The 27,387-nt window shown below is 36.1% G+C and overlaps 1 protein-coding gene across 3 annotated transcripts in view; it reads right to left on the reverse strand.

The window, feature by feature from the left end:
- Nucleotides 1–881: 881 nt before the first annotated feature.
- LOC135204034 (uncharacterized) overlaps nucleotides 882–27,387 on the reverse strand; it is a 137,973-nt gene continuing 111,467 nt past the window's right edge. The window contains exons 8-10 of one of the 3 annotated variants that reach the window (XR_010312080.1): nucleotides 26,268–26,446; nucleotides 17,432–17,547; nucleotides 882–11,842 (exon numbers count right to left, since the gene is read on the reverse strand). Coding sequence is in view for 2 of the 3 variants with exons in the window: in XM_064233975.1 (XP_064090045.1) it covers nucleotides 26,026–26,446 (421 nt within the window). In the remaining variant the exon portion in view is untranslated. Of the gene's footprint in view, nucleotides 26,447–27,387 lie in introns of all 3 variants that reach the window. The other 2 variants (XM_064233976.1, XM_064233975.1) reach the window with 2 other exon arrangements.

Genomic DNA, 27,387 nt, shown 5'->3' on the forward strand with positions numbered 1-27,387 from the left:
TACAAAACTTGAGCATTATTTTGTTTATATCCTGTACTTTCTTTTTAAGGAAACCAGAGATTTATTATTATAAAGGATTAGTTTATCCAGACCTCTGAGGCTAATAAAGGCTCTTCACCCGAGATACATATCCACACTATTTGTTATTAAATGCATTTACATGTACAGTACCATTTTCCTGTGATTTGTGAATCTTAACATACTGTGGTAAGATATTTCTAAAGATTAGGTCCCTTCAACTGTGGATATATAAATAGTACATTCTTAATTAATTTTTATTCAATACTGAGTGGTACATATCAATTATTTTGTGTTCATACAAAAAAATAAAATCCTATGAATATTCAAAGACTACATTCAAAACATTATACAACTGCAGTGACGATACTTTGGTAACAATGACTGCTTGAAGAGGTAAAGCTTTGAGCTTTTTAAGTTAAGTATATCTTAGATTTTACCAGACCACTTTGTATGGCAGAATGGTTTGTCATCTGCTTTGTGAATACCATTCATAACAAAGTTCTTGCATGAGCAAGAAATTAGCAAAATAAGTTTAAATAAAACATTGTAGTTAGTAAGTACACATGATCCGTTTAACAAATGGTTACTTAATTGATACTCATCATCCAGTTCCCTTCTCAAGAGAATGCATTAAGACGTTAACAGTAAATGTATTTTGAGTGAATTACCTAACTTCATTTGACAGAATGACAAATAGTAGACAAAAAAATCACAAATGTGTGAAACTTCAAGATTTTTAATTTAAGCCTACAGTTTCCATGAAGCAGCTAAAGATCAAATTAATCTATTTTATTTATATTATAAGAACAAACCCAGGCAAGCCCTGTGAGAGTAAGGATTTTTGTTTGGTGGGTGGTCTAAATGAATTTTTTTTTTTTTTAACTATACTGGCTCATTTTCTGAGTACATTTTGCAATTTAAGGGAGCACTTTTTATTATTACATGCAATGGCAAAAATTAACGCGATAGGAAAAATAACCAAAATCTAAATCCTCATTAAAACAAATAACTGACAGTAGGTCCTGTAAAATAATTTTTTTTTTTTTCCCCCAATACATAAAGCTGTCATTATATGAAAAGTTTTCCATACAAACCTTAATCATGAATAACTTGATCACGAAGTATATAAAACATGATGCTATGTATAAATAAAAGTTTTTTTGCCACGAAGGAAAAAAATTAAAAAACGAGTTGGCCGAGTACTTTCGGTTCTATTCGGGTCCGAATAGGACCGAAAGTACTCTGCCGACTCGTTTTTTCATTTTTTTCCTTCGTGGCAAAAAAACCTTTATTTAAACCTTAATCATGTATAAGCCTGGATTAGTCTAAAGTTTATCCCAGGATCACCAGTCTTTTATTTGTCAGACCTTAGGAGAACTTTATAGTCTACCCCACATATACAATATGGGTCTGTACCTATAAACAAATATTCCAAATTTTTAATAAATTTGATTTTTTCATAGCTAACAAACCTGAGGCCTTAACAATAGGATAAACTGGAAACCAGTTAAAGCAAGCAAAGATTGTATAGCAAGGAATCTGTGAGATCTGGCAATTCATGTGTGTATGAGGTGAAGGCTGGTCAACAACCAAGAAAGCGCCTCGTAATGCATTAATCTTTCTTTGACCACCTTTGAGACTAGACCCTTTTGCTCTTCTTGCCCGTGATTCTTTGTTTTCAGTTGTCTGTGTGTGATATGCGTTGACTCGGAGGATGGCATTATAAACACACTGTCCAGGGTTTTCCGTGCTCCAGGTTTTTGGCTTCTACAGTTGCAGATCTCTGTACGACATGCAGCAAGTGCCTATCTAATTTTTGTACTATTACTAATCCCTGCCCTGGCCTAACTTGTAATGGAAGGTGTTTTACAAGAGGAGGGAGCATAGCAGAGTTTCTATTCTTCCTTCTTGGGAGGGGTTTCCTGCACCTTGTTTAGAGGATTCGGCTTCCCCCTCTTCCAGAAGTGCTCCCCCGCTGCATTTGTTCCTCATCTCCTTCCTTTTCTTCCATCGATTCGTTGTTAGAAGTATCAGGAGTTGTACAGGATGATGATGTGTAATGTAGCCCCTCTCCCATGGGATCCAATATCCTTCCAGAGAGGGAGGCTGCTGCTTCGTGTTTCATTAATTTCAGATTCAGAATCAAACGATGGTGGCTGTTTGGGCGTTGCTAGGCCTAAGGGGGTACCCTCTCCTTGGATGGCCTGCTGGCTCATTTCTTGGAGGCAACCCCCCCTCCAGCCCTGATGCCAGTCCCGCTTCTCCCAGGACTACATTATTTTAGATCTAGTGAGCTGTCTCCTAGCAGGATGCTGTTATCAACGTTGACGCTTTCTGGGTCGTCTCTGTCGCTCCTGAAGTGAGTTCATCGACCAGCGCTGCCTTTAGAGACGTCGTGACATCACTCCCAGCATCCTCTCAGCCTATGACATCAGTTCTGGTGGCGTCTCTTCCTCCTGTGATTGTGACATCATTCCATTCTGCTATGATGTCATCGCTTGCTCTCGCTGAGCCATCAGAGACGTTTCAAACAGTGTTTGAAAAGGCTGGACTTTGTTTTTGAGAGAAATATTCTGCTCTCTCTGGGAAGAGTCGTAAATGGAGTGTTTCTTCCCCTCCACCATCTAGCAAGAAACGTCGTAGAGGGGGTTTTATTACATCTGCTTCTTTGTCTCCTCCTTCTTCTCGCTCTCAAGTCAGACGTTAGAAAATTAAGGACTTTGTGGCTTCATCTTCTGTGAGTGAAGGGAGTGCATCACCATCTTCTCAACACGCCTGTGTTCCTCCCTTACATGTACGTGTTTGAGAGATTGGAAGGGAGGTACGAAGAGGGAAGGCATTGCTGACTTCCCAACACAGCCATGTCTCTCCCGTACGTGTGAGTAATGCATCGTAGACTTTGCTTCATGGCCGTGTCTCTCCCTTACCTGTACGTGTTCACGATCAGGAGATGCAGTACATGAGAGGGATTCTTCACCACCTTCCTTCCATGGCTGGGCCACTCCCTCACGTATACGTGTTCTTAACGATGGGAGTGTTGAGAAAGCTTCACCATCTTCCTTGTGCGCTCGTGACACACACTTCCTTACACGTACATGGTTGTGATTTCAGTGGTGCTAGCCCCTTACCCCATCCCTGTTCCAGTCTGTCAGAAGGATAATATGGCGCCAATTAAGTCGTCAAAGGTATCTGCTACGAAGGTGTCTCCTGCTGTTTCCAAGGATTCTTCTCTCTGTGAGGTTGCGGTTGATGGTCAAGAGTATGAAGCATCCTTGGTCCGTGGACATGTTTTTCACTCTCCTACTAGAGACAGTAACCTTAGGAGTCAAGTCTCCCTCAGGCAGTTCTTTTCGACATGTGTTCCTTGTCTTGGGACTGTGGTCGGTTGTCGTCTCATGGACTTGACTCATCACACGCCCACGTACATGATTCGTCACGCGAACGTGTATGTGATTCATCCCCACGGATGTGTAAGTGATTCATCTCTCAAGCAGGTATGCTGTTCAAATCGGGACCATGTACGAGTTTCGTCGTGTGACAGTGTTCCTGAACCCTCGGTTTTGGGATCTTCAGTGTTTAGGGGCTCCACTCCAACCAATAAGGAACATGATGCTAGGCTACCTAGGTTATGCATCTCCAATGCTGTTGCAGAAAGATGAGGATCCTGCCAAGCCGCCGCCTTCACGTCGTTGGTCTCCTTTGCCAGAGCATGAGGAGGGAGAGAGCCAGAGTTTCTGTCCTCTTTCTCTGAGGTTGTTAATCTCATTCGTGAGTTCAACCATCTTGAATGTCAGACGCAGGGTCAGTCTTCTATGACTCCTAAAGGTATAGAGGCCTTACTGGGTGCCAGACAAGATTCTAGGCCTTTGTTTGGGCTTTCCTTGTTGGGCCATACTCGGTCCATTTCAAAACATGTGAACACCTTGGTCTTGGATCGTGATAGCTCTCTGCACTCCAATAGATCTTTCAAGTTTCTTCCTCGGACACAGGCTCAGTCTTCTATGACTCCTATGGGTATAGAGGCCTTACTGGGTGCCAGACGAGATTCTAGGCCTTCATTTGTGCTTCCCTTGTCGGGGCATGCTCAGTCCATTTTACAACGTGAACACCCTGGTCTCAGATCGTGATAGCTCTCTGCACTCCAATAGATCTTCCAAGTTTTTTCCTCCTCTCTTGCGGCATCGGAAGTATTACTTCCCTAATATGGTTCAATTGATGTCCTGTCAGAAAATTATGTAAAAACATCTTGGGGACTGGAAGGATACCAATCACTGTGTTCTGTTACATATGCAATTTGGTCCATCATAACACCAATATTTACTTAAATGCCTGATCCAGTATTAAGGTTGAAAATGAAGATGCTGAAGAACCCAGTGTACTTATACAGGGTGTCCCCAAGTTATGGCATTCCGACCTTATGGTGCTTTTTCAAATACTTTTATCAAGATTAGGTGTCTAGTTACGGCGCCGTGAGTACCATTGATTGCGCTTACACAAGAATAAGTAAATGCCGTTAAAGGCGCTTATTACGAGACAAGCATCGACTTTCGGTAGAGGCTGTCAATTATGGAAATCCTTCTTCAGTCACCACATCTTGCATCTAGAAAGATATCTTGTTAATTTAGTGATGAACATTCCAAGGTTAATGAATGCAGTGAAGGTACCTACCCTTTGCCCAATAGACAGACACAATTAAGCAACTTTAATGGCAGTAAATTGCAACCAAAACTGCTCTGGATAGTTTGACACAGGAATTTCTGGGAAAAAAAACAAGTGTCTATCCAATGTGACATGTTAACAGCAAGGTTTAGGTGAAAGCAAATGGTGAGAAATACTTTACAAAATTTCTTCCATTACTTACAAGACTGCAGGAAACCACTTACATCTCAAAACTTACATGGCTGCTGTCCCATGGCAAAAATGAACAATGAGTAGCTAACTACTGGAAATCGCTGCTTTGGAGCTTCATAAGGGTGACAGTTTGAGAATCATTTATGCTGGATTTACTGCTGACCAGTGACATGAGCCTTTACCTTTGAATACAGCGATTAACAAAACTTTTTAGTTTTCATCTAAAACAAGAAACTCCATTCTTGAAAGCCCAAACTGTTCTCAGTGATACAGAATTGCCTTAACAAAGGGCATCAAAGAGCATCCTTTGCACGAGTAAAATCCTCACTGCAACTATAATTCATTACAAACCAGTCTCAAATTAAGGAAAGCCACACACAACTAACCATCACCAGCTGGAATTGACACTTGCACATGCTTAACAGTTTGCATCTTCGTGGTTAAAAGTCTCTTGGCAAGTCTACTGATGTCTACAAAGAACCAGTCCTTTGCTGACTTGAGGCAGACTGACATTACTAAGCATATATAAGTACTATGGTTAACTCCTGCTGACTGACACTACTGTACTACTGCACTCTTACTGCCATTTAACCCTGTCACGAACATGAGGGATGCCAATTGGAACACTGTAATTTGCTGCTGGAATCTCACAAAGGTGGAACAGTCATGTTCAGTATGCAAGATTCCATTTGTCATTCAACTGCAAGAATAGTAACAATAATTGTTATATTTCTTGAAGAACAAAGATGCCCATTGCTGTGATGGCCAGGTTAATGATGACTACTGGAGATAAGAGGTGCTTTCTTAATACTTGCAAGCATGACCCCAAGGAAAAAGTTCTGAGCTGAGCACACCTATCGCTTCGACCTTTGGTGAAGTAAATAGATGGAACTCGTATCGGAAGCAGATGTGGGCAAACCAGAATAGCCCAAACATCATTAAAAGAGCCAGTTATTAGGACATCTTTCAGCCTTGTCATAGGCATGGGTGTACCAACATTTTAGTGTGTCCACCTATGGTGTACCAGGAATTGATAAAGATTCAGCTTCTGAAAGGGAAGCGGCTACTACTGGAGAAGGCATAGAAGAGAGGCCCTTTTATCAACTGCAGACAATCAATTTGAAGAAAAATAATTTTCCAATGATACAGTAGAGTCCAGACCAGTTATAGCCAATGGATGGGGGACAGCAGAGAGATGAACATGTCAGCTGGTCAGCAAGCAAGGAAGGTGAAACACAGGCAGATCAGCACAAGCAGGTGGAGTAGTAGGCAGCTGAACATGGTGGTAATCCACAAGCTTGCTCTTTACCAATGACTTTTGGCAAATACAGAGAAGTGGGCATGGACGAAATTTTTTTCTGTAAATCAATTTCAGTAATAAAAAAATAGCCTTATTCTATGAAAACAGCCCCCTTGTTGCATTTTGATAAGACCCTTACATCCCAAAATCCACACTGCTCAAGCTCAAAACACATTACAGGAGGTGCCATGTTCTTATTCTCCCATGGGACTACAGTGTGTGAACATTGGCAAAGTTACTCTCCTAGGATTATCAGTTTAGTGTTTTCTGTAACTAGCCATTCACTTCATGCATTGCCAATTTAATGGTGATATGTGAATATAATACGTAGAGCTTTTCCTTTCCGAGCCAGTGATTTCAATTACCACTGTAAGGTTACTGTGAGAAAACTAACTTCGTTTTATTGGTAAGTAATTTTCATGATTTCTTGTGCTTTGGATTTACTTAACTGAGCTTGCTGGGCTTCATGGCATTAAATTAAGTCATGGGATTACTTCAGTAAACTGTCCAGTGAAAAAGTTAACTTTTAATTTTCAGTTTTTGCACTATGCAGTTGTTTTGCCAGTTTTGTCATAAATGCTATACAATTTCATGGAATTTTCTTGGCAACAGTGTACTGTTATTTTCACTACTGAACTTACTGTTTTTGCTCTTTCATGGTAACAGGTTACCTTTGGTTTGTTTTCAGTTCTCTGCTTTTTAGTTATTCGAATGTGAATTCTATTTGTTTCTACATAATTCATTTTACACTATAATTTCCATTTATGCCATTTTTACCATCCCCCTTTGTTTTCTACTGTTGGGACATGTAATTAATACCATAGTACAATTAAATATACTAACAGGGAGAAAATTTTAGGTCCTTTGTTTCTTAATTAAGGGTTTCCATTTGATGTGCCTTTTGTGTAGAGGACTGGGTTCACAGAACAAATTTGTGCCTCATACAGTGAAATGGTCCATTGGTCAGTTTTTACACATTTTTATTATTAGTAGTACGTGCAGGGACAGACTTATGAAACTCAAATAGCAAAGACAATGAGGTCTCCTCTCATTCTACCTTGTTACCTTGTGCTGTTACACTTGCTGTCAAGTCTTCAGTCTTGTTGGCTAAGGCTTCCATAACCTCAATGCCTTTTCCTCAAGTCATAAATTTTATAAGGATAGTAAGCACAGGCCTTGCCTTCTGAGGTCTCATTTTCATCTACCAAGAGAAAATGAAATTTTTCATTGACAATAGAAAGATAAAATCACATAACTCACAAAAGTAAAAGTAGAAAGAGGTAATACCATATATATTTACTATTTGCTGTATCAAGTAAGCACAAGACATTTAAAAATAAGGAAATGCCAAATATGGCTTCCTCTAATGTATCAAAAACCCAAAGTAAAAAGTAAATGCCCCACTATTACTAATACTTAAACAACACACACACAATAATGCACTTAAAGCTAGAATGAGGCAACACTGCTAAACAGATATTTTCTCTGATCAAAAAGGTAATTACTTACTCCAACGTACCTACTGAATGTGGTGCCAGTAAAACTACGACGCTAATGGTTGTCTAAGATTCCTATTAAATGTAAAATTCACTTTATCAAACAAGAACTACATTGAAAGGAAGAAACACAAAGATTATACATACCTCAAGGTCCAGGTATGTGGGAAGAATATCTCCTCCTGTCTGATAAAAAGGCTGGTGATCATAAGAAAATCACAGACTGATATTCAGCATATTATAATGGGGCTGTTATAAAACAACAATCAACTTGGTATGGACCTACTTATTCATGAGTTTCATTTATTACTTGCTGATTCAGCTAAATTTATTACTAATTACAAATTCTAGGAGTCTGTAATATATAAAATATTATAAATAAATTAAAATTTGATCTGCTTGAAGTATTATCACTTTTTTACACAAAATATGTGGGAATTAATAATTTTTTAAAACTTATCTGGCCCTAAATATGAATTTAAAAAATCAAATATTTTTAGTATGATTTGAAACCCAAATTACAGCTGGATCACTTCAAGTCCATGAAAATTCCTGACTTTAACTTTCTGTAAATAGAATGTCAATAGTAATAAATATGCATACTAACTATATGACAGGAAAAGGTTTTAAGAAAAAATTATATAAATTTTCTTTGCAATAAGGCAGTCCCTGGTTATTGGCACCTAATAATTATGGTGTCATAACATACCTAACAGAGGCGCCATTAACTGGTTATCGGCTCCACAAATCACTGATTTTCGGTTAATAGCAGTTTTCACTTATCAGCACCCCACCGAGAACGGAACCCCAGCCGATAATTGGGGACTACCTGTATAAGATTTTAAACTCCAATGTGGCAACATTTCCAGGCAATCTTATAACAGCTTCCAGGTGTAAAACAAGTTGCTTCCTAAACAGATGAAATTATACACATTAAGAGAATTTACTAAGTGAATTCTTTAATACCTAATGTTAACTCAGCATCTGGTTAAACTATTTGATAAAATAAAATAAAGGAAGTGAAATTACAAAACTAACTGGATTATAATGGATATGCTGAACTGTTACACCCATATATACGTAATATGACTACTGAAAATGTAAATTATAGGTACACTCAATATTTTCTTTCCAGAACTTAATATAAACAGTATTAATGTTGACTAATCAATAAAAAACATATTGTTTATGAAGTTTCCCAAGACACAAGAATGTCATGTTTTTAATTCATATTACAGACTTACCTATATCTTTTGAAATGCATGTAAGCAATTGCATCTTACACAACATACAAATGTAAACAAACCCTTAATGTCAGTGCACCGAGTTAGGAATTTTTAACTCAGTTGTCTGGTTAAACTATTTGCAGCTAACAAATTACTTCCTTCACAAGTATATGTATTTCAAAATCCAAAAAATGCAAAACTATATTTTAGGCATTAGGAGGGGCTAATAAATTACACTGAAATTAAAATAATACAATAATAATAATACATATAACAGTTCAGATAAACTAAAATGTAACAAAGCATTAAAACTGTACAGAATACATGGATGGCACAGCAACCATGACTAGATAATGGGTATACAAAGGTACTAGGTAATTCTTGGAAATTTTAACAAAATCGTATGCCAAAGATCTGCCATTCAACAACTGAAAATGACAATATTTGGATAGCTGAATTTTACCACCTTCAAACATATGAGCCTTAAAATTTATTTCAAGGCAGACAGCCAGTTGACTAATTGTTTTCACATTGGCACATTTTCTCGAAGCTCTTTTGTATCTTGATGCTGGAGTTCACTCAAAGTAGCAAGCATTGGTGACAAAAGTAAAGACATCCATATCATATACTCTCCAGTCCAATATAGCAACCTTAGTTTCCACAGGAAAAATTCAGTACTTCTCAACCAATGTTATATTCTATAACATTCTAGGAATGACTTAATAAATTAAATTACTGTAATAGAACAAGTCAAGTTTTAGCCCAGGCTAGGTTGAAAACAAAAATGCGCCAGTCTTTTAAAATCACATCCACAGATCCTATAAGCATCATATTCCAAGTGATAAACTTATTTGCAAAATGGGAAGTATTAAGTAAGTATATTACTTGGTTAAGTAGGAAAAACTATTTACAGCACAAAGAACTCTGCCAATACTACAATATGAGCACTACTTGACACAATTATTTGCGACATGGCATCCCAAGATGACATAAAAATCATCCTTGTGATAGCACCTTAAAAGTATGAGTCAGATATTCAAATATGGTGTGGAATGGCAGGATTTCAAGAGTAAAAAAACAAGGAAAGAAATAGTACAGTGCATGACCTGCACTTGCACTATTCTGCAGAAAGTTACTTAACTAAAACTTTTCAGCACTGAAATAAATAAAAGATAAGAATCTGAAAACAGAGTGCATATGACAACTATTCACTTTGGTAATGAAATCGCTTGGGAACATGTGAACATTTTATCTTATATGCATTTAGAAATTACCAAAAGCCATATAACTTAAAACTAAATGGTTCAAAGCTGTCTGCAGCAGTGACCAATCAGACAAAGTTGTAGTTGTACTACTTTTGCCTGTAATTGGCTATCAAAGTAACTCAGTAAGAAGTGAACATCTTCAAGTGAAAATAACTCACTAGTGCAAAACTTATACTGCTTACTAACCCATATTGTAGAATTCCAAAAAGGTATTTAATGAAAATTACCAGATTACAATACTTTATGTGGACAAGTGATCTGGTCTGTGAACATTCTTGGTATAAGCTAGAGATGTATTAAATATTTGCATCCGCGGATTTTTATCTGCATTTTTTATAAATCTGCAACCCCATTGACAGTTTCATAACATCTGTATCCACATCCAGATCCACATTAACACTACGAGCAACATCCGCATCCACAGCTTGAGAATGAAAATATCAACCCCCTGCTCAGTGGTAAGCGCTGAATGGCCTTTGCTGCCCCAGTGCTTGATGTTACACCTAAACTTTATAAAACCAACCAACCAACCCCTGCTCAGTGTTCAATAGTTCATACTGATACAAAGTATCTATAAAGGTAGATTTTTTTTTTTTTTTTTTTGCAGAACTTTGCTTTTTCACTTTATTATACAGAATATGTACATGATACATAATTACACATTTCATACAGTATATACTTTATAAGTAGCTCTGTTATAGGCTATACAGGCAGTTCCCGGGTTACGACGGTGTTGGCTTACGACGTTCCGAGGTTACGACGCTTGTCAATAGACGTTATTTCCAGGGTTATGACGCCTACAACGCTCATCTGGGAGATGAAATATGACACCAAAAATGCAAAATAATCAATATTTGAAGGTTTTTTTGATGAAAAATGCCATAAGAATGCAGTTTACATAGTTTTCAATGCACCCAAAGCATTAAAAGTAAGGTTTTCTTAAGATTTTTGACGATGTTCCGGCTTACGACGCGTCTCAAGAACGGAACCCCCGTTGTAACCCGGGGACCGCCTGTATTTGTTTTGAAGCATATTCAAGTAATTTCATGTCATTTAAAGCAGTTATAATCACAGAGGCAGGGTATTTCATTTTTTTTAGGAAACACACACACTCTCTCTCATATGAAGAATGGCTTTGAGTTTTGTTACCTACGTATTATGCAATGAACATGAAATAACCTTGTGCTAAGACAACTAAAACATTTGTATATTGCTGTTAATGTTTGTATGTTCATACAAAAGTATATACCCACACATGAGTATCACTTATGTTGCTACTTTCAATTAGTGCATCAAATATTATGTGGTAACATAATTTTGAATTATTTGGCAGAAAATCATCTTTCACAATTTAATATATATATCTAAATTATTTAGATTTAAAAAGTACGTATCTGTACCCGCATCTAAGAGGGTATGGTCATCAAATATCCGCTTTTGCTTCCGCAAATTTAAAAGATTGATATCCACATTAGCAAATATAGAAAAATTGATATCCGCATCCACAAATCCCATTTTCAGGCATCCGATACATCTCTAGTATAAGCTCAATGCAGGTAATCTCCCTCCTGGATCTCAAAAGAAGGGGGAGACTAATCACTGAACAAAAAGGTTTTCAAACCCTCTTTACTCTTGGATTCTGAACATAGTTATCTGTTTAACTCAAGTTACAGATGTCTGACACTGAAAGGAAATGCACTCAGGTTACAGATGTCTGACACAATAAAAGGAAATGCTGGTTGAATAATCTTCGTCATGATATGAAAGTAAGCAAAATTCCATAAAAGTTACAAGTCACTCTGACCATGGAGACTCAAAAGTTGATACTAAAATAGGCTTTCTTGAGGTCTTCAAACTAAAGAATATGTTCTAGGGCCAGTGGGACGACTATGAACCGTGAGATCTATTTTAATCTTTCAAAGTTCCATGAATAGCTGTCCAATTTCTTAATGTTTACTGTATCTTTTTCAAGCAAAAAATATTATAGTTAATTTGCAAAAACAGTTCTTTAAAAATAATTACCAAACCACCTAGTACAAAGAAGGAAGATACAGAGAGACTGGGGGAAGAATCATTATGTTATATGTACTAGTGCAGTGTCTGTAATACCTGATCCACTGGTTAAACTACCAAATCCTTGTTTAGTAAGCTGAGTTTCCATCTGGTTTTGGCATTTGTTTCATCAAAGTAATGCAGATATTCACTTTCATTGCTTTTAACTCTAAGTTAAATGCATTAGTAATCTGTGTCTAACTAAAATATCTAGAAGGGAATTACTTCAGCAACTCTGACTGCAAGGAAAAGGTAAGTAAAATACAGTAATGAAAAACAGTTCCCTTTTCTACAGCCTGCTTAATGTAGTGAAGAGAAAACACAATTAAGAATTATAATGGACTACCAGATTAGTACAGTACTGTACAATACTGTTTTTAAAAAATCTCCACATAAGTTAACTTCGTAGATAACTTCCAAAGGATGTATTTTCTTTGGTGGAGAAGATAGCAGTAGTACTGTAAATCATTTCCTTTGGTGATATTTTACTTATTCTGCTCCTAACACTGAAATTGGTTTGCATGGGACTGTTATTGAATCAATACTGTACACTAGAGAAAGGTGTCTTCTCAAAAGTCTGTTAACTGATATAGGGTATTCTTTCAACCTGATCAAACCCACAGTCAAGGGAGAGAGACCCATGAGAAAAATTTTACTTGCATAAATAAAAATTTTATCAATCAAAAAAAAAAAAAGGAAAGAAGTTTTACTGGATAAAGATTCCATGCTTTTGTCTTTGACCATTATGTAGTCTACTGCAATAACATAGGAAAGGCCAAATGCTATTTTCTGATGAAAATTTTTTGACAAAATTTTTTTGACCATGATGGTGGCTGAGTCGCTCCCTAGTAATTTCCATGTAAATATTTTTCGATCACCTTCACACACTATAATAATTCCTTATAAAAGATGTTTCCTCCTTTTATAAGCTTAAGTTGATGTGCAAGTTCCAAAATTCTTCAGCTTAACTAAGAACACCTTATCATATTTGATGGCATATAAGACCTACAGTACATTTTCCCCCAAAACCCATTTTTGAAAATACCCCTCTTGACCTTAGATGTAAAGAACATGTATCCAGTTAGTTAACTCTGCAGCAAACAACCACTGTTTACAGTTACTTTGACCTAGCTCAAGGCCAAATACTAATATTTCCTTTAATATAATTTTTATTATAGGTATTATTACTGGTTTTATTGAAAATAATGGCATTAAAACTCCAAATGGGGGCTTCATGTAAAAAATGTGGTATTTGTCAACTTGAATATATTAAACATAGCGCAGTATGAACTGGATCTCAAGCCTAATTGACTAAAGATACTAAATGATTCTCTCTCTCTCTCTCTCTCTCTCCAGCTGCTAAACCCGTTTCAAGATCAAAGGTGGGTCCTATGCGGACGCTGCAGTAGTCTCTCAGACCGCTGTAAGGGAAGGGCACCTCTCCTTGCAAGATTCTGGTTGGTTGGAGCAGGTGGTTGCATGATGTCACAACTTGCCGAATTGTCATTGGCGTGTTGCTGTTGCATGATATTATGCCTGGTGTAGTCTGGTTTTCTTTTCTTGATTTGGGGTGTCTTGTTCAGTGGTCGTATCTGGTGTGGTATTATTTAGTAATACCATGTCATCTTGGTTTGGGTTTCTCCATATGTCAGCAGGGAGTAGAAAGGACTCTTGAGTAGTATTCAAAGAGGGCTTCTTGTCTAGGAAGAGGATGGTTTCCAGCAAGTGTAGTTTCTTGGGTCTGGGGCACTGCCGATGATGGTGTTGGTGTTGATAATGCTGTCACTGGATGGAGTGTAATTGTGACAGGTGAGGGCATGGTTCTTGATAGTGCCCTCTTGTACGTGACATGAAATCCTCTTTGCGAGCTGCAGAGTAGTCATGCCAATAAATGTTCCAGGATATCCATGGATAGAGCATTGATATTGTTATGCTACACTGGAATGCTTCAGGGGGTCTCCAGCTGGGGGTGAGGGGTTGGTTTGCAATATCAAGTCCCAAGTTCTTTTATTCTTGTAATATACAACAAGCTCTATGACTTTCTTTACTTGGTGGGAGTGACATTTTCCCTCATGATCTTCTTAATAGTGTTCTCCTCCTCCCAGTACTTCCAAGTGCATAAAAGCCTTGTAGTATAAGGTGATGGTGTCTTTTTCTTCTTCAGGTACGTCTTCATTTTTATACCATTTCTCAAGAGCTTTCTTGATCTCATGGTTAATGAGCTTATTAGAGTACTCGTTGTTTACGAGTACTTGGGAAGCTCTGTCTAATTCTTGATGCATGTCCTGCCAGGCTGAGCAGTGGGACGGCCCATCATACTTAATAAGCCCTGACTGCGGTGCTCATGAATCTTACAGGGCACTCTCTTACACCATTAAGGTACGTTCCTAAATTAGTTTTCTTTGTGAAGACAGAGTTAAGTTGTTCCCACCACTTTGCTATGGAATTGGTAATAATGAATATGCTCACTGTGAGCACTGGATATAGCCTTGTCCACATATCCAAAAAACCCCATGAGGTTATTATAAAACTGTTGATTCTCAGGAAGAAGATCCAAAACTAAGTCCCTGGCAATCTAATCAGTGGCAACAATTGTCATTTCAGTCAAGACATACCATAACACAGAATGCTGACTTGGTGTAAAATTCCATAGAGGTGAAAATCACTGTCCCAGAATAGACTGCCTTCTTATGGGACTGAGGAGGGAGAAAAAATTTGAATCCTTAACAAGAGAGGGAGGCAGATCCAGGTACTAATTGTTCCATTTCATGTGATAAGCCTTGCCTTCTCATAAACAACAGAAGAAAGGGCAAGCAGGACTTGAAAGAAACTTCTTTAGAAGCAATTCGGCAGCAGAGCCCAACCTATTAATTACCGACTTGGCTAGTTTAGGAGATGACAGATGTTCAGCCCTTGGCTTTAACTTTACTCCCCTAAGTGAACTGGAATTCTGAAATACTGGCGCTGCCAAAATATCAGAAAACTTGGCTGTGTAGAGACAAAGAAATTTCTGAAAAGCAGAGGTAACCTGTTCTTCCCCAACTCTGGAATTGGAATCCACAGCAGAGGGCACAAGACGTAGGGGTAGCAGCAGCAAAACTCCCAGCACTCTGTAATATAAAACATTTAAAATCTTCAAAAAGAGACCAAATTTGAAGCAAAAACTTGGTCCAAAGAAGAATTACCCCCTGCATCCAGGAATGATCATATGAGGCATAGCAATTCGTACTAGCTCTTGATGTTCTGTCCAGCCCAACTCAAGTGAGAATTTATATTCTACACCATGGACTTTGAATGAATTTTGCAGGAAAATGTTCAAATAACTTAAATGGGCCATAAATGACTATGGCAACACTAACACCTCAGTCTAGGATACAGGGGAGATTAGTGCGACTTTAGAGTTCAAGGGGGAATTTACTGCATCTCCCTATCCCAGGACATCTTGTATATATTTGCCCATGAATATATACCCAAAGATTGCTGTTGGTTCTATGTCTTATCTTTTCCTGTGGCATTTCAGCTATAATAGTAAATTTGCCAACTAAAGTACAAAAACAAAAAAAGAAGTGTACCTCACTAAAAGGTTCTGCATCTCCCCATCCTAGTACTACATCTCATAAATATTTTATTGTAAATATATTCAGGAACTTACTGATTTTAGATCTTATCTATTATTATGTGAGCTGTAAGTGTATTTTGTAACATGAAGCAAAAAAATTTAGAAAGAAAACGTATAACACTAAAATTTGCATATTTTTATGTGGGTCTTAAATGAGCATACTATTTTACATTTACAAGTGTCTTGGAAAAGAAGCACAGCACAAGGTTGGAATATTCACTTTCAACTTCCTGTGGATGGTGAAGAAAATTTTTCATAATATTTTCTTTTATACCATGTGCATTTCCATATGTTCCTCTTTCCATTGAATTTTTAAAATTTAACTGGCCAACCTTAAAGTTGTCCCGGTCTAGCGAAGTTCCTAATGTACATTTTAGCCTGGCATATAAGGGTTAACTTCACGCTACCATTGTGCCATAACTGGTGCCAGAAACTTAGGTCTCTCCCTCAAAAGAGTTCCCAAAGAGAGGACTCAGGAATAGCAGAAACAAAGAAAATACCTGGTTAGCTAACAATGGAAAATCCTGTTGCAGACCCAAATTCTGTGCTAAGGCCAGGAACAAGAACTCAAACAGGCCTTAGAAGGTCTCGGGCCCTAATCAGGAGACTGACGCAATTTATCAAAATCTGGGGGATCTTGAAAAAGAGCATGACCCCCAGAAACTGCCTGAATGCCTACCAGAGGGCCTAGGGGTAACAGGTGGGGATCGAGACTTGCAGTGTGAAGCAAACAGGATTTGTAACACGACGCTTTGCACTGGCATGATGCCGCAGGTGCTCACACTAGAGCAAGAAACCAAATACATTTTCTCCTTTAGAGAATGAACCAACTTATGGAGAAATAAATCTTGCTTCATATGCTCATGCAAAAGAAAGGAGACAGAGGGGGGGAACAGCTATCATAACTACAAACCTTAATACCAGAAGGAACCTCACAATTGTGGACAACTGACACTTATGCATCTAAGCAATGCAACATATTTTGGCTACAACTAAGGTATGTATTCACAAGTGCAGTTCAACATAGTTAAAAACAGTGAAATCCGTGTTCAAGATTTTTCTGAGGCAAGAAAAGAAAAAGACTGATAAGTTACAAAATTAATGGTGATGAATTTGGCCAGTACATACATTTAGTAACCAAAGATTACCATGATTTTAAGTAAGGAAGTTAATTCAAACTCTTAATAGGTTATAATTAGAAGTTCAATCACTTGCATGAGAATTCCAAAGAATGGGTTGGTTTGATTGTAGATGTTCCTTTTATCAAGAGTGTAATTCCCTTTTAAAAACTACAGTATAAAAAAAATCACATTCACATTGGACTTTTTTTTTTGCATCAGATACAATGTTTACAACAGGATTAGAATACCCCATATGGAGAGTGGCTGACAGCTCTAAACAGATTCATATGTTCATGGAGAAGCAGCACTGTATTTATTTGGATCCCTATTTCTATATAAAATGGAATGACTATGGGCAATAGAAAGTAACCTACCATGAAAGTATGACTAATATCAGTTTACTTAATGAAAGCTATATGTTTTGTCCTCGTTTTTTTCCATAAAAACCTGAAATTAAATTGAAAGCTTAAATACACTTACCACTTTCATTTCTAAATATTTCCTACAGAAAAGCAAGGGCCTTCATGTCTATGGGTCTTATTTGCCATCAAATCAGTATACTACCTCTAAAGAGAGAGAGATGAGCACCATGATACCTGAAACCAAAGAAACAAAAGAACGGAACTTTCATAACCCACATTTATCACCAATGAGGTTTCCTAACAAATCAGTATCACCCTATTGAAAATAAAGTTCATAGTTTTTATTACCAATGTGTACAAAGAAAATCAATATATCCCTACAGCATTTCTCTAGCACACAATGCTTCAGACTTTTTTGAGGAATGATGAAGTTGGGGACTTTGTGTTAATGTCTATAAAACTATTGGAATCTACAGCTTTTAGGATCCTCTAAAATGACAATAAACAAACATATTTATTATCTTCCAACCTAATACAAAAGATACTGAGTAAATTCAAATGAGCTGTACCATTTACTGTATGATTTATATCCCAGTCTTTCAAATGACTAAAAAATTTAGTCAAATAAAATATTCCTTTAGCTGACTTTGAATATGTTAGATTTTCTGTAATCTGGTATCCTTTGAAATGCAAACATTTATCACAATTGTTCATAAATGAATAAAAAACAATCATACAAATTAACCTATCACTACATAACCAAAAGGTTTGGTATATACAATGTCTCAACATTACTGACAAAGAAATAAAACAAATACACATACGTATATATATCATAAAGGGATTACAACAGATATTAACAGCATTTAACATTTGTACACCATTACACTATATACCAAAAAAGACAATAGTTAAATAATATATCCAAATGGTCAGTTGTCTTGTAAAATATGCTACCAGTGGCTTTGCCAATTCAAACTCCAGTACTGTGATTCCTGTGCCTTTGTGTTTGGTTGGCAGTGGAAGTGACTGTACATTGTCTATTTATATAGGAAAGAAAACATCATAGTTACTTGCAGAACAACAGGGAAAGAACTAAAATCCAAGGAATCTAGTTTCCTGTTAAAATAAAACACTCAGAAATAGAATTGGGAATCAATCCAAATCAGCCATGATTTTGATTTCCTTCTCTGTATGTATACTCATTTGTTCCATGTAGAAAATGGCAAATGCATTGTAACTAATTCCATTCCTAGAAAAAGCACAACAAATCTTATCAAATCAATATATACTAATAAAAATCATCTATGTATATGTTTTCAGCAGGCATTATGGTCTTTATGCTTTCAATGATGCACAAGGAAATGACAAAAGCACCAGAATTAGCTTCAACAGCACCCCAGCAAAATGATCTCATAGAAAAGTGAATTTTGAAGCAGCAGTGAGACAGGATATCAAGAGACAGCCACTCATAGCTTAATGCTTGTGAAAACTAGATGTCAAGTATTACAGTACTGATAAAACTAAGGTACAAAATTTATATCACTACCTACAACCTGTACACAAAACTGGCTTTCTATATGTGATCCTATATTTCTTATTACCATACATTTTAGCTAATTTCCATTCTATAACAAACAAAGACAAAGACAAGGAAAGTCTTACTAGTTTTACAACAAATACAAAATCAGACTTCTAAAATAACAAAATGGACTCTCCCTTGAGCAATATAGCCACAATTTTGCAAACTTCCCAAGCCACAATTAGTAATTAGTGCAAGATATTTGTGTCATGTCAACTAAATTAATAAGTTCAGGCAATGCCTTAAATGAATGATTAAAAAATGCATGTTAATATAATAAGACATACTTCAGCTGTCCTTTTGCAAAATGTTTTCCACTCTAATTTTAATTTAGTATAGTAGTTGGATACATAAATGTACCCCAGTTTTGATAACAAATTATGTAAATAACTAAAAAAGAAGTTCCCACAAACTAGCTTCTAAATCTTAATCCCCAAAACTTCTAACAATAGATAATTCCAAAGTAATTAATGAAAACTCCCAGTTCTTATAAGAGAAAATTAATATATACTTAACAAGAGGAAGCTGCGACACTTGATTTTCTGTTATGACAAAGATGTAGTTAAATTACAAAGAATGGAAAATTATAAGCCAGTCAAATCCTTTTTCGGAGGACAGAAAGACATTTAAAATATTATAAATTCAATGACCATAAACTAAAACATGAAAACTTGAGAGTGGTGTAATTGACTTTCCAAATGTTCCTCTTAACAAGGTTCAATATTCATTTGTAGTCAGCTTGATGAACACCAAATTACACTAGATTCTCAAGTAAAAAAAATTGCTAACTGCACACGGAAAGTGTGGCTATATAAGGCATTTTATATTTAATGAAAATAAGATTCTTTGGTAACAAACATGCCCAAAAACATTTACCTAAAAAAATTTAATGACAACGTTGCTCCAAATATTTTTTGACTTTTAACCATTTTAATGAACTCTTACTAAACAAAAAAGGACTTCTCAAAAAACAATTTTTTTACAGGGTTCCTGGTACTTAGTTGAACATTAAGAAAAATTATTTTCTGAGAAATCCTTTTTTGATCAGTAAGAAGTCATTATCTGATTTAATAGATATAAAACTAATTACAAATGACATTACACAGCCAGAAAATAGTTTTCCATAAAATACCAAAATAAATTTTTTTAGTTGACAAGATGAGTGTGCCTTTTTACTGATCAGATCTCAAACACTATAATTTTATGCAAGGTGATAAGCTGTTATATGACATTACTGTCCATTTTTAACAATTTTTCTAAAATTCAACGAACTATGAAATACAACATTTTTTTAGGTCACTTGAAACAATATTCACCCAATATTTTCAAGAATCACAATTCCATGAAAAATCCAAGTTTATTTATAAAGCATTGCAAATTTGTTTAAAATTTAATATTTTTAGTTTCAAAGATATAAACTTACTATCGTTATTTATACCTTTACTAATGCCATTGTGACTTGCCAAAATAATTAAAACTTAGTTAAACTGTTACTTACAGTGAGTAATGCTGTAGTGTACATCCATCATAGAAAGACCTTTGTCTGGCATTCACAAACACTAACTTCCTTTCCTGTCAGTGCTCAGAGATGTGTCAAAATGGGAAGGGGGAGAACTTTTTGCATAAAATAATAAATCAGGTTTGTGCACTTGAAATAAAAATCCTAAAATAAATTCAGGTTCATACAGTGCACAATGAAAAACAGATGTTTATGGAGATTAAGAGAATTCTGATTCACCAGCAACAACACCCAACCTATTTGGTATTACTGGCAAGTTAGTTTTTGGTGCCTGGAACTTGCTCAAGGTCTTAGCTTTAATTACAATCGATATACTGTAATCAACATATTCAGAAGCAGTATATCAGGTATGTCTGTAATGTCCTTGGATCCCTGCAGTATATCAGGTAGTACATCTTTAATGCCCTTGGATCCCTGCAGTATATCAGATAAATCTTTAATGACCTTGATCCCTGTCCCACTAAGAACCAAACAGATACTATGTATATCAAAACCCACTCTGGAGGAATTAATGACAACATATTTATGTGCAAATTGAAGGCTGATTCAAGGTGTTCAAGAATAAGATGATAAATTGATATGATATAGTGCACATCCAGCCTACCAGTCTGCTAGAAAATTCATCCATACTTTAGGGAGTTACATTCTCCAACAAACAGTACCCTGTAGCAAAAACTTGATCAAAATATTTGTTTCATCATAAACCTATTTCTTATAAAAAAAAACTCACCTCTGTGGTCTTCAATATCCTAAGCACTCAGTGTTTTAACAGACACAAGATTAATGGTGGTGCTGAGCATACGCTAACAGATCCAAAGTTCCCAGTACTTAACCAAATCACTTTTCACGTTTGCCATAATGTAAGTGGTTCACTAAATCCTAAAAAAAGTAGACTGATTTCCCAATATTCCAAAGATTATTTCAACATTTCATTTAATTATCACTAATCAAAAACAATAGTTCTTCCACTCGCTTTTTTTTTTTTATCAGTGCAATATAAAAATTTGGGTAAAAGTTCTGCTTTGCTGGGTTTCCATTTCTTCACATCTTTCTGGAGAGCAGTTAAGTGATAGGAATGACTGGAAGTACTGGACTTGTTCTAATTTTCTCTTAAACAGGTTTCCAGCATGAGTAAGTATCTTGGTATGAACAAGTTACTTTTCTTTGGTTTTTGCCTCTAGTTAGTTCTGTTCAATCTTTGCCCTCTTAGCCTTGTGTGTATTCAATAAAATACTATTCTATAAGACGATTTCTAGTCTGTCCATTACTATTTGTTTATTGCTTGTTTAGCTCCACCTGTGTTTTTAATTGTCTCTGCATTAATGAAAAGGCTTCAATGGCCTTTTGTTAACTTTAGGTATATATCCGGTAGGATCAAATTTTGTGTTTTTTCTTTCTTGGTATTGTGAATTTTATTTTTAAAGTTACGTGTCCAGTTTTGATAAATTGACTTGTGTTTGCCATTATGTTTTTGACATTTGTAGTTGCAATTTATCTTTTATTTCAATTTACAATTCCCTGTCCAATTTTAGAAAATTATATGCATAAGGAAATTAACTGCTGGAGAATCATGGATGCATGTGCAAGACTACATACCTCCAACCTGTCTGTTAACAAAAGACTGAAATGTTCCGGGCATTTGAAGACTACAAGCATGGGCTCACCAGCCTGAGAAGAGTCTACTTAAGACTCAGAGGTCTGGAAAAATTAAACCCTATTACTAATAATAACAAGCATGGGCTATAAATAAGCCATGGTTTTGTATGAAAAATTAATACGTATGGTTTTCAAAAAATCAATAAGTCTGAAGAAGGCTTTTACCTCGTAGATTATTACCTTGATGAGTGTACTTGAATCTATTTTCGGGCATAACTTCATACCTTGGATATCACCTCCCTCATCAAGAATGAGATGGTTTTTCTTGAGATCACTTTATGTGCAACTTTCACTGACATGCACAAGGAAATAAATAAAGTGAATGTAGGTTGTAGGATCTACTACACTTCTCCACTTACTGCAAAAATGCTCACAGAAGGGAGCCATCTTTTCCCTAACCCTTAAGTTCCTCACATGCAGGTACTGCAGTGGGGAGCAAAGCTATCTGCCAAAAATCCATAAAGGGCCATCCTCGATTAGCAATCAAATGAGTTCACTTCCCCATCTACAAACTCTTGATGTCAATAAAAAAAAAACAGTTGTAGAGTACCAAGAGTTTTCTCTTAAAATTCAGAAAATTCATTAGTACCTGCCAAATTTAAGAGATTTAGCTCTTTAGTTAGCAATAGTATTCAAGAAACGGCTGACCTGTAGTCCTTGATGACAGAGGCAGCTCCAGTTTTACCCTTGTCTAATTTTCCCCTTTCATTTGGGAAAAATCCTTTGATCAAGCCCAAGAATCCAAAATTGTGAATGAAGAGGTCTCAATAAAATACTTCATAATAATGATACAGTAGGAACGTCCATTACCTCATAAACTAGACTAAGAATAGTGTTTACGAGGTGTGATTTAGCCATGAGAGTGAAACAAGCTGGGATTGTAGCTTAATTGGTTATGGAAGTGGTGTGTGTGATTATTTTAGTAATCTACTGTGTTGCCTGTATATCTTTGTGCAGTTAAACATCAAATTAAAATTCCATATCTCTGTGATCAGTATGCAAAATACAATAATCAGATAAAACTGTAAAAAATCTCCAAACCCTAATTCCTCATGAAAAATAACCTTCCACAATACATTTAAAAGTAAAGCAATACATTAATGCTGTATAATAGTATGTTTTGCCGAGTCATTTAAAATTTCACTACCTAAATTGGTAATAAGGGGTTTATTATTGGTGTCACAGAGAACCGACCACAGCATACTTTTGATAATTCTATCGACAAACACTAATTATCAAACACCCAAACCTATAAACATGTCCAAAACTATAATTTACTTTATCAAGTTATTCCTTCCTGGAACACATCTATGAACCAACTAGATATTCTTCTTCTCAGCCTAGTTGTGGATCATGATCCCAAATCATACATCAGATCTCCATCTTGGTTCCTTGGATATATGACAACAGTTGACTTATTTGACATGAATACCAGCATCTTTCCAACCTGAGGACCTTATAAGGACTTCCTGTTAGTTCCAGATTAACATGCCCTCTTTAATGATATGTCAATAAAGTACCTTGATTTGTAGTAATATGTCCTTGACATTTTCAAGTCAACCAAATGAAGCCCACCCCATATGGATGCACCCATGAATGACACCTCTGGCACTGGATCTGCCAAGAGAATACCCAATGGCAGGCTATTTGGGTTATGCCACTGAAGCATGTACTACCAATTAAAACTAAATTGTTGTCTGATGAATATCACTATGAATGTCATATGCTTTTACAGGATTTGCTGCTATGCATTACATTTCTTGTCTAAAAAACACACTTCTGGCATAGCTTCTTCCATCCCATTCAATGAACATTCTTATCAGACAGTGGTTGTAACTTTGGGCATGTCCATTGTCACAAAGAAGTTTCTAGTTCCTTCTGTTCATTAGTATCTATTAAAATGATAAGTTCTTGCCGATAACAAATATATATTCCTTGATGGCTAAAAATTGGTAAAGGCTAAGATGATTAGATAAACATTTGTTTGCTACTGGTTAGTATCTGCTTGGCTTGATTTGTGGCTGCCTGACTAATGAATGCATAGCCAGTGAGCAAGTCCTTAACCATGCTCATAAGTGTTCTTACCTTCATTCTAATTGTGATCAATAGCTGGATGACTAGAATGCCCTGGTTGTGATTGGTTTTAATGTTACGTTAACTGATAGCCTGCTTTCCTTGTTATGATTACTTCAATGTTCATTTATTCTCAACCACACTTTTAAATTCCTTCTACGATCATTTTTGTCCTCAGAATATCATCCTCATCATTTTGAAGCACTGTGATGCACACAAAGGAAGAAAAAAGGCCTGATATGCTCTGGTCTGGCTTTTAAGAATATATGATGGGCCATCTGTACACATTAAACAGAAGGCAAGACACAGTTGAGCTGGCCAATCTCTAGACTACCTCTTCATTCATTAATGTCATTAGTAAAAGTATAAAAAGTAATAGATTAGTAATTCATATCAACTTATTATAACTATACAGCATTTTATGTACACTATGTCTAATTCCAAAGCAATAGAAATAACCACTTACAGCTTTATAAAGTGCGTAAACACCCAACTTATCTGATACTATAGTTAATATAACCACAAGTTATTAAATATTCTAAATAAAAATATTTTTGCTTAAGGTACTGACTAAATTGAGCTGAAGCTACTAGCAGAAAAAAATGATAAAGAATTCTGTATATTTCTTCTAGGGTAAATTTCTAACATGCCTCAAGATGAACATCCATTGATAAAACTGTCCCTATCCTCTTCAGTGTTCATGTAACAAAACCAGGATGCTAGTTATGCTTGCATTACAAGCAACCCATTATAAAAATAAAATTTTACTAGTGCTCTATCATGAGCAGTAGAGTATAGGCTTTTCTCTAACAACAATATCACAATCCTCTTGGGGAGAGGAAGGTATGTAGCCCATATAAAAGCAATGTCTAGTAACAGTCAACATATTTCCTTCTGCTTTACAGTTGTGTACTTGAGTACAATTAATTCTATGCAAGCTATATCAAAGAGCACATTTTGCCTCCATGCTTACAGCAGTGCATCCAGCATATAATTATAAAATCCTGAAAAATAAAACTAGACAGCTTTCTACGCAATCTAATATTTCCAATATGTATCAACATATTCAGTATTTTGCACAACGTGTTCACAGAGTGCAGCAGTAAAGTTGATTACCTATAATTGCAAATTATAATTTTCTAGTTCATATTTTGTCTTTGATAATGGTGTACTGAACTTCCTTCAACCTCTGCTGTCTATTTTTGTCTTTAACAATAGTCTACTGGACATCCTTCAACCACTGCTTCCACTATTCTTATACATAATACCCAGATTTGTTTTTATCTGATCTATCTCTTTGGCTTTTTTATTTTTACTCTAAAATCTTACATTTTGAGTAGTACTAATGCGTATGTATTATACAATGGTAAAGCAATCATTACCAAAGTGTTTATTGAATTATTCTGCCTCATGTTAATGTAACCTCAAAATGAAAGTTATTATTCTCCAACACCTGTTTCCTAAACTCTTAACACCAACAGTTTATGAAACTTTACGACAATTAATTTGCTTTTTTACGTATACACTAAGCGTGCACTTGACTTATGAAGATGACATTTCTGACTTGGAAAAGAAGCTCACATACAGAGTAGTAATAGCCTCTAACACTTTCCACAGACTGGCCACTTTTTTGTATATGTTCTAGGATTTCTGTTATACTAATGCACTAGCTTTTTCATAACTTTAAAAAAATAAGCACCAAGGTAATATTTCAAAGATGAGTAAAACTCATTCTTGTGGCATGAAAGTAACCTGAATTCTCCTTGAAAACATTCCACATCCTTTGAACAGTAAAATTCTACTGCAGTTGGAACATTTCTGGGAACATAATAAGCAATAATGCAAGAAAATAAGCAGAACCCTCACCAGGGTGAAATTCACGTCAATGTTCATTTTTGCTATCTGAGTTGTACGATGTTTGTTTGGGTGATTTCAAGTTTTTAACTTTACCATTACTCACAAAGTTCACATCTTGTTCCTCCTTAGTGTCAAAGTGAATTGTGTCTTTGTTGGTAGGCATGAGATTATTCAAACTATTTCTCAGTGATGGACCAATAGAGTCTGGATCGAAAATGCCAATATGATCTCTTTTTATAATTTCTCTTACTGAATTATTTGTCCTACCTTCACCAGCCAAATTATCAGCTTCAGCACTTTCCTTCCGTGAAACTCTAATGAAGGGAGAGGATGCAGCGAGGTACGGCCGTGTATCATAGGAAAACATGACTCCTAATGCCACATTAAAAGCTGACGCATCATAATGGTGGCATCCAGAGTAACGGAACAGTGGCTTTTTGTCATACCTGATAAAACAAAAACATAAATTACAAGTTTTTCCTAGAATAATTGCTTCACAGACAAACTCAATATTCTTACTACAGTATTAACAGAAGTCCTGGAGAAAGGAATTATAGGCAGTTGACGCTTATCGATGGCATCAGTTAATTGTGTTTCGGTTTTACAACGCTTGGCTAACAACATCAAAACCAGATTTTTGGCAACGGTAAGTGATTTTTGGCACCAGTAAGCAGTTTATCGGCATTGGTAGGTGGCCTATCAGCGTCACTAGGCAATCTATCAGTGTTGGTAAGCGGTTTATCATTGTCAATAAGGGATTAACCTGTGCCAGTCGGCACTTACAGTACAGGCGGCCCTCGGTTAGCGGCAGGGGTTCCGTTCCTGGCCACCGACGCTGAGCGATTTTAAAGCCTACGGCCGCCGCACACCTTCTTTCGAAACTCTAGACCAGTCAAAGGCACCGTAATCCCACAATGGCGCAATAAGTAAAATTATATTTATGCAGTATAGTACTATAGAATTTACTGTACAGTACATGTGGGTGTCTTGAGTATGTAAAGATATAATAAAGTTTATACAGTGTACAGGTAGCTGTAGTGTTCAGGTTACGATCATTAGTCTTACGTTAGTCCGATTTTATGAGAGATCAAATTACAATGGCCTAACTTTATCCATCTTCTAGTTACATAAGTTCAATAACAGCAAAAGAGAATGATGAAAGTATGGTTTTAACTTTATACTCGTTGCGTGAACGTGTACAGCCATGAACAACCGAACGAGAAACTATTTTTTTTTTTTCCAAGTACATACCACAACCGAACTGGATAACATCTGTTTGGCTTGTTTTCGATCATCGTACTACAGTGCAACATTGCCGTATTTGTTATAAATGGCGTTATGTATAGAATAGAACTGAGATATCTTAATGTAATAACTTTATTCGCTA

The sequence above is a fragment of the Macrobrachium nipponense genome, chromosome 44 (assembly GCF_015104395.2).
Source record: "Macrobrachium nipponense isolate FS-2020 chromosome 44, ASM1510439v2, whole genome shotgun sequence".
In the NCBI taxonomy this organism is placed as follows: domain Eukaryota; kingdom Metazoa; phylum Arthropoda; class Malacostraca; order Decapoda; family Palaemonidae; genus Macrobrachium; species Macrobrachium nipponense.